The sequence below is a fragment of the Ananas comosus genome, linkage group 6, assembly GCF_001540865.1.
Source record: "Ananas comosus cultivar F153 linkage group 6, ASM154086v1, whole genome shotgun sequence".
Classification (NCBI taxonomy): Eukaryota; Viridiplantae; Streptophyta; class Magnoliopsida; order Poales; family Bromeliaceae; genus Ananas; species Ananas comosus.
Window position 1 is genome coordinate 10,820,898 of NC_033626.1, and position 8,592 is coordinate 10,829,489.

Below are 8,592 nucleotides of genomic sequence, written 5' to 3' on the forward strand. Positions count from 1 at the left end.
GATGTACAGCCAAGTAATTATTTCATTATTTCACAAAGATTTATGATTAGTATTGTGTGGAATTTGCCTACAGTTTGTTTTTTTTTTTTTTTTTTTTGGAGAAATAGGTAACGTGTTAGTTTGTTACTCGCTTCGTTTTATTTTATTTAGAAATGAATTTAGCTGAAAATATAAATCAACTGGGATTCGAATTTGAAATCTCGGATACCAACCACTAAATCTTTTGCCACTTGCTCTGTAAACGGTCTCTGCCTACAGGTATCTTAAATAAAGCAAATAAATAAATAAACAAATTGCATAAAACTAGAAGAGCACAATGTATTAATTGCAGGCTAAAAGCTCTTACAGGTGATGAGGTGAAAGATCTGCATGAAGCTAAATTATCTCAATAGCCATAATATAGAAAATAGTCAAAGAGTTATAAGAAATTACTCGAGAAAATTTACTTTTCTGTCAAACTCAGGCAAACAATATACAGCTTTTAATTAAGGGCTCGTTTGGTTCATCCATTTTAGGTATGGAATGGGAATCGGTTTGATCAAATCCGGTTAATTTTGTTTGGTTCGCATGAATCGGTTTGGGATTTCTATTCCGGACTGGAATGGGAATGGCTCATTAGCCTTCAACTTGATTCCGGTCTTCTAGCACGGATTGAGATTTCATTCCGAAAGCCCACTAAGTTCTGGAAGCCCATGTGACCATTTCACCCTCCTTCTCTTCACTCCTTTCTCATCAAAGAAAAAAAAAAAAATCTATCCTCTCTCAAAACCCTATTCCTAACCCACATCAATATAAGTTTTTAAAAATAAATTTGATATTTTTTTTGAAAAACTTATTAGAGAATAATATTATATTTTTTATAAATTTTAAATAATATAAATTTATATTTGAGAATAAAATTAGTATTACAGTATCCTATAATTTTTTTAGTTTATACGAACCAAACAATGAAATGTGAATAACTAATTCCAATTCTCAATCCACAAATAAACCAAACGTCTTGAGAGAGTGGACCATTCCAATTACCATTCCAATTCATTCCCATTCCATTATCCAATCCAATTCCACCCTTGAACCAAACAAGCCCTAAAAGTAATTCTTCAAATTAGAATTAATTCAGCGTAAATCATTCTCCAATAACTTGGCCAACCGGACCTTTAGCTTTTACTCGTATTATAATCTGAATATTCGCAATAATAGTGGAAAGGCCTTTTGCATAAAAAATCTACCAATTTAACATTTTTATAAAACTAAGTCATATTTTTCTATTTTGTAAAGTTGGGCCGAATATTTAGAAATCTAACTAATTCCACTCTTCCTATTCCTCATCTCTCGTCTCCTTCGCTGTGGTTAGGGATACTAACAGGGCGGAACTCGGGGTGGGATCCCTGCCCTGCCTCCCGCCCTGACTACAAAAATCTTACTTGACCTTTCGCTCTAAATCCGTGACAAGTTAAAAAATATATTTCATAATTCGTCCTGCCTCATAACCCATCTCCTGCCGGTGCTCTGAATCAGCTCGACCAATTAATATTTTTTTAAAAAAATTATAATATTATTAATATCTTGTAAAATATAAATTAATAATTTTTTAATAATAATAAATAATATTACTAAGTTATATATAAAATTAACAATATCGATTATAAAAATCAAAAATAACAATCACAATTTAAAGCAAAATTTAAAAATTTCAAATATATAAGAAATGAGAGCACTAATTTATTTGTATTTTAGACTTTTTACTAAATATATTATTTTTTAGAAATATTTTTTAAAAATATAAATAATTTTCGGGACGGATTATGAGGCATGGCAGGGCAGATTCGATGTGGGTCAAAAAAAATTTCATTTTCTATTCCAAATCTGTCTCCAATCATCAAAATTATCTCGTTTCTTGCTCTGAATCCGTTTATTTCTTTTCGCCTACTGCCCCATTCGGAGCAGATGGATATGGGAGCTCCACTAACTAGGATCCGTTTGATCCCTTGCCGTGATCAATGCCATCATCGCCAACGTCATCGTCATACCCTTTCTCTCCTTCCTCATTCCCCACTGCCTTCTGCCCCTTCCTCTTTGACCTCCTTTTCCTCCTCCTCCGCCGTTATCATGGATCCAGAACATGGATGTGAGAGCGATAATTTCGAAAGAGTTTCTTCTCACAACGGTGGGGCGGAAGCCGAGGCACGCCTCTATGTGGAACTCAATGGCAGAGGCAGCGACAACATCGAGAATCCAAGGGCACACAATTTTGATGGCAGCAGTGGTACCGACGAATAGAAATAAGTTGGCCTCAGCTCGTGTTCAGCTCATTAAGATAAGATTTTGAGTTAAAAAATTTAACTTATATTGGGCTCGTTTATTAAATGAGCGATTGATTTCAAGCTCATTTCGAACCAAACACGAATTGATTTGCAAACAACGAGTTGAATTGCTAGTCCTATCTATAGCCTGTGCGAAATAATTATTCGAAAAACTGCGACTAATAGAGAATGAAGTTTTAGCATTATGTACTAACACCATATTTGGGTCTATTTGGCCCCACACTGGATCAAAGCAAACACGCCCATAGCGTTTCCGACCGAAGCACTTCTGAGCGAGCCGAAATTAGCGATTCGCTCGATACATCGTTCGTGAAAATCCTTGCAGCAAAAGCCCTGAGTGCTTTTGCAGCGAACAGTTTGTTTGAGACCCCGCACTATTTCAAAGCCGAACAAAAATATGAATCAATTAGAATTCGAACTTAAGACCTCCGATATCAACCACCAAACCTTTTGTCACTTGTACTAAGGACGGTCGGTTTCTTTTACTGTTTTAAAAATCACTCAAAAGTGCAAATTTTGCATATAATGAATTTGCTTTTAGGAATTTCAAAAAGAATGTTCATTCAAGTTACAAGTAGAAATCGAAGAATTTCTGCATCCTTTTCCATAAGAATAACAAATTTTTCATACACTTAATTGAACATATAAATAGAGGAAAAGAATAGGAGACCAACCAGCCAATCTAACTAAACAGCTTAAGACCAAAGCTCACATCTTCGCAATGCCTCACATAAGGGACCAAAGTCGCGGCATCGACGTCTTTCTTCGCCTTGCAATCGAGATTGGGAGGTGAATGCAAGCACGGCTCCACCGACATGGATCGGACGCAGGCCGGATCCGCCTTCTTCTGCATCCAACCTGGCCTGAGTAGAATCCACGGCTTCAAACCGGCTAGACCGTGAGCTACGTATCCGAATGTAGACCAAGCACTCATAACCACGTTGTCACAGTAACTCAACAAGTACATTTCTGCTAACGCTTTCTGATTGTGATTCTGTGCTTCAGTGTGCTGGAGCTCTTCATGGCTAGGCTGATACATAGCTACTACTTCTCCTGTGGCAGTCGGGTTCACGTAGTACATGGATTTGAGCTTCTCGTAGTAGCCAGGATACAGAGAAGTGATCAAAATCGCCTTGACCTTTGTTTTATTTGAAGTTGAGTTGATGAAGGGCTCCGTAGTACCGATTTCGGGAAGCAACTTCTCTTTCCGTGAACATGCAAGGATTTGGTCATACATGTCTTCAAACGACATAGGAGCTTCCGGAAATATTCTAATCTGAAGCCCTAGCTTTTCATCTGCCTTGGCAAGATAAGCTTCATAATACCTACTTATAATTCCCCAAACCGGGTTTGTCGGATGAAAGAGATACCGCCCCAAATGATGGAAAACCGACTCCTTCACCGGAAATAGCCGACGCAGTTCTTCTTCATAGGAGGGCATCAGAAACAAAGCAGGCACGAAGTAACTATCCGATTTCAATATCATCCAGTTGAACTTTGCGAGAGTTAACTGGTCATCTTCACAGAAAATGTTGTTCTCCAACCGAAGACGAAATTGCTCTAAATGGAGATAGATATAAGCAGGTAGTGAGTCCGCTGAAACATTCACACTATTATCAATCACCTTGTTTCTCAACATATTCACGTAGCTCTGCGGAGCATCCTTGTGAAAGTTGTATGTATCTTGTATAGGGAAATCGGAAGGTAGCAGCCACGAACTCCCCGGAAATGGCTCGCAAAAGAGGTTCTGCGATTCCTTCGTCATGTAAGTCAGAAGAACTCTGTTCGTGAGAAGAGCATACAGGAACGTAGAGGCGAGGGTTAACATCCTGTTGCCTAAGCCATTACACGGATACCATACAACATATTTGCACTCCATTTCTCGTATGTTGCGACCGGATTTGAGCTGCTTGATTGCTCTTCTATAGCGTCTGGTGTTTGGGCCGCATCTTTTGTGGTAGGCTTCGTATGTTCTGAGCCTCTTTGTAAGGTAAGGGGAAAGCGGAAACGGTGATGGCTTACGATAGAGCGAGGATCTATAACGGCTCATGCAGGATAGTTCGTCGAAGACGGGAGAAAGTAATCCGTCAAGAAGCTTGTCCTCCAAGATGGGAGAGGTTGTAGATGATGTATTTATGGAACCTAAAGTTTAGGCAGCAGAGAGTAAGCTACACAATCGAAAGTATGTTTTGCCGAAGATAAATGGAAAATGAAGTGAGAAAAGTAAGTGATATACAGCTAAAAAATCACATATAAGTTATGCTAGATCTTCATTAACCATTATGATTCACTTTCTTAGAATAAGAATGGTTTTCTTTATTGAATAAAGATTGGCATAAACTTTGATCATAAACATATTTTGCTACAGCGTTTGTTTGTATCAAAAGCAATAACTTGTAACAGAGTTTAGGCCTATCGTTGGACAAACGGTGCAACAAATTAGGTCTATCGTTTTTCTTTTTCTTTTTTTCTTTTTTTCTTTTTTCTTTTTTTTTGTGGTGTGAGATTGGAATGCCCAATAATTGAGCAGGCACTGTAGTTAATAGTCTCGTCTAATCAACGCACAGGATTAAACTGTGCAGTGGGGCCCACAGGTAGCCGACGCTCGGCTCCAACCACACATTAGTGGGACCCACCTACCGCGGAGGAATTACAGCCCCCCTACGGTGTATTCACACACCTCATACACCCAACTTAATTTCTAATAATTAATACATAATATGATACATTCATATTATTAAGAACATACCGACACTATGGCGCAGAGGGATTAGATTCCTTGATACACATTTTTCAAAAATGAGAAGGTATGAAACCTAAAATTAACACATTAACTATTAAAAAAAAGGAGCATTGTATAATTTGCATGAATCATGTGTTCAACATTTAAATGTCATCTACCATATCTAACAAGTAAAATTTTGATATTGAGATCTATATAATAAGATGAGCAATACTGTCCAAATACTTATACATATATAAGGTATAAATATTATATCCGAAAACTAATATTTATTTGTCTTATCATTGATCGTCCCTAGAGCAATTGGTGGTTGGTATCCAAGATCCAAATTCAAATCCTAATTGATTCACATTTCTAGCTAAGTTTATTTCTAAATAAAATAAAAGAAGCGGATAGTATGCTATTTATCTCTCAAAAAAAAAAATATTTATTTATCTTATCAACCTCTCTTTTCAATACTAAAAATTTAAATATAAAAATAAAAAATTAGACCTCTAGATTGGTGGCGTAAGATTTACATCCAATACGCAGCGCATACAGGTCGCATTTTGTTTTTCTACGGAAATTTTTAGGGCACGATGTATATGATTAAATTATACACCAAGCTACACCAGGCGCAGCCAATAATTTCACGCTGTCACCGACATTAGTGGGACCCACCTACCCCCGTGTCCAAGCCCAACCCGAACTAACCGGCGGTGTCCCCATCTCGGACCTTCCTTCTCCCGGAATCCTCCTCCGGCGACAAACCCATGATAGAGTTTTTAAGTAAAAAAAAAAAAAAAAAAGNAAAAAGGAAAACTAAAAAGAGCACTAAAACCCATCTCCATTTTAAATCAAAATCTCAATGAAAAACCAAAATAAAAAGAGAGAGAAAAAGAAAAAAGAAAAAAGAAAAACTCACCTCCGGCTCCAATGGCTTCGTCCCCGTCCCTGCGAGACCCGAGCGAAGTCGCCACCGCCGAGGAGCCGCTCCAGCGGCCGCCGAGGAGGTAGACGAGGAGGGGGAGGCTGAGGAGGAAGGCGACCACCATCGCCATCTCCCTCCGCGCCGCCCACCGCCACGCCGCCCGCTTCTTCTCCTCCTCCGCCTCCTCCTCCTCCGCCGCCGCCGCCGCCGCAGCGCGATCGATTGGCCCCCGCGGGCTCCGCATCCGCTTCATCTCCATCGCCGGCGCCGCCGCCGCCTCCTCCACCACGATCTCCTCCTCCTCCTCCTGCTTCGCCCCTTCCCCCACTCGCGATCGCGGGATCGGCATCGATCGATCGACCCCACCGACCTATTTACGCGATCGAGCTGGTCTAGTCAACTACGGCGGTAGGGGGAGTGGTGATGTAAACGTGTAGCGGACTAAAAATAATGTTATTATTAGGTAGCGAGATGAGAACGATGGATAATTGGACTACTCGTTGAATTGTTCAACAATAAAATCAAATAAACTGTATAAACACCCTCCTCACCTATTGCAAATTCGCACAGTGGCCCCTCTAACTTTAACTTTTCCTTTTTCAAGTGAAAAAAGAATGTTCCGAGATACCCCAAACTTCAGCGCTTTTATCACAAGCACATGAACTTCTAATTTTGACGATTTAATTTTTTAAACTTTTTTTAAATAATTTAACATACTTCTCCTTTCAATTAAAGTTACTACTAATATGAATAATTTAGTTGCGTGTCTAACGTATAATTTTATGAAGTTTTAAATTGCAATTGCGAAAAAAATTCCTATTCTAATGTCTAAAAAAATTAAAGTTAGGTTGACTCCACTTTTCAATCACTATAATTAATTATTAAAATTAGAAATTAAAAATTATTTTTTTAAAATTTTGTATCGTTTGGTTCGAGGATAAGCAAAAAGTGGGTACTCCGGGGATAGGTATAAATTGAGGTATAAGTGAGAATTAGATCAATTTTGTTCGTGAAAATAAGTCAAATAACGTTTGGCTAAGAAAGATGGAATAAAAATTAAAATTGATAGTTATAAATAAAAAATAATAATATTATTCTTTTCTTTATATTAGAATTTAAATTTTTATATTTTATATTTATATTTTAAAATTTAAAATATAAACTTTTAAATTTTAAAATTTAAAATCTCAAATTATAATTTTAAAAATTAAAATTTTAAATTTTAAACTTTAATTTAAGATGAAATTTTAATTTAAAAAATACAAATATCAAATTCTAAATAAAAAAATTTAAAATATCAAATTTTAAAATTAAAATTAAACAATAATAATTTTAATTTTAAATTTTGTAATTTTAAAAATTATAAATTTTAAATTTTTAAACTTACGAAATTTAAATTTTATAATAAATTAAAAATTCTCTCTCCTCTCTTCACAGTAACAAGCTGGTTATCCCAGCTTGTTCCACTTTGGGGTGGAACACTAGTTTCCATTCCTTAACGGTCTATTCTAGTTAAGAAGAGAATTAGTGTTCCCACCATTTTTTGTTTAGTGTTTGAAGGATAGATGATATAAATCCTTTAATTCCGCCCTTATTCCCCAAGCCAACATTATATATATATATATATACCGTATATATATTAATATATGTATATATGTATCTAGATATATGTGTATTTATGATCAAAATAATTATAATAATTATTTGAATTAGATTATAAAAGAAGACATGGAACGCCTTGATAACATTTTAGATAAGGAATTGCCAAAATAAAAGCTCAAAATACTTATTCTACAAAAGTGGTAGGGAGTACTTTTTATATTTTTTTTCTTTTTTTAATTACAATATTTTTTAGTTGTCCTTTTTTTTACTTAAATCGTAAATTTAGATTTCATTTGGCATTTTTATCTTTTTTTGTTTTTTAAATGAGTCTTTTAATAAAGTTGTTTAGGAGTGGACGGTGAATTATCTGCAATTATGATAAATGTTTGTTTACTTACAAAAATGCAAGACAAAGCACATGTTAGAAACTTTATTAAATTTAATAATTCTAATTACTCTTTAGCAAATAAAACAAAAAAAATTAAACAATTGACGGCGTTATTAAATTTAATAATATTTTTAAACTGATTAATTATATAAAAACCTCAAATTAAAAATTTAAAATTAAAGTTTGAGGGCCCTTTTTTTCATATATTCTATAGTTGAGGGGTTCCCATACATTTTTATCTAAAAAAGAAAAAGAAAAACCCTACAGACGTATGTATAACTACCCACCTACCCCGGTAACCCCCACTTTCGTGCGCGATTCTCCTTCGACCTCTTCTGCTTTACGATTCGAGAAAGTAAGGAACTGATGTAGATGTTTACATGCATGTGGTTTGATTCTTTGATGCTTTATTTTTCTAATTGTTTTTATTTTTAGCTATTATTATCACTATTAATTCCGGTTTGAAGTGCGTAGAGTTCGCACCAACTACAGATACTCGCAAAGAATCATTCTCTAATACAGTATTTTAGATTGGGTGGAAAAGTTAAAAGTATGAAGTAATTAAACTTTAAATTTGGGATTTCGAAAATTAACCTTAGCCTACAGTCAGTTAAAATTTATAATA

The 8,592-nt window shown here is 35.7% G+C and overlaps 1 protein-coding gene across 1 annotated transcript; it reads right to left on the reverse strand.

Annotated features, from left to right (window-relative positions):
• On the reverse strand, positions 2,846-6,483 carry LOC109712201 (galactoside 2-alpha-L-fucosyltransferase-like). Its single transcript, XM_020235634.1, has 2 exons — positions 5,972-6,483; positions 2,846-4,466 (listed from the first exon to the last, which is right to left on the reverse strand). Exons 1-2 carry the CDS (start codon positions 6,324-6,326, stop codon positions 3,007-3,009), a joined length of 1,815 nt encoding a protein of 604 aa, XP_020091223.1. The 5' UTR covers positions 6,327-6,483; the 3' UTR covers positions 2,846-3,006.

What these genes read in the sequence shown, in the direction of transcription:
- LOC109712201 (XM_020235634.1), bottom strand. Translation starts at nt 6,326, where the DNA reads ATGCCGATCCCGCGATCGCGAGTGGGGGAAGGGGCGAAGCAGGAGGAG. An exon ending in CGAAGCCATTGGAGCCGGAG is followed by an intron (nt 4,467 to 5,971) that starts GTGAGTTTTTCT and finishes CCTAAACTTTAG; the next exon opens with GTTCCATAAATACATCATCT.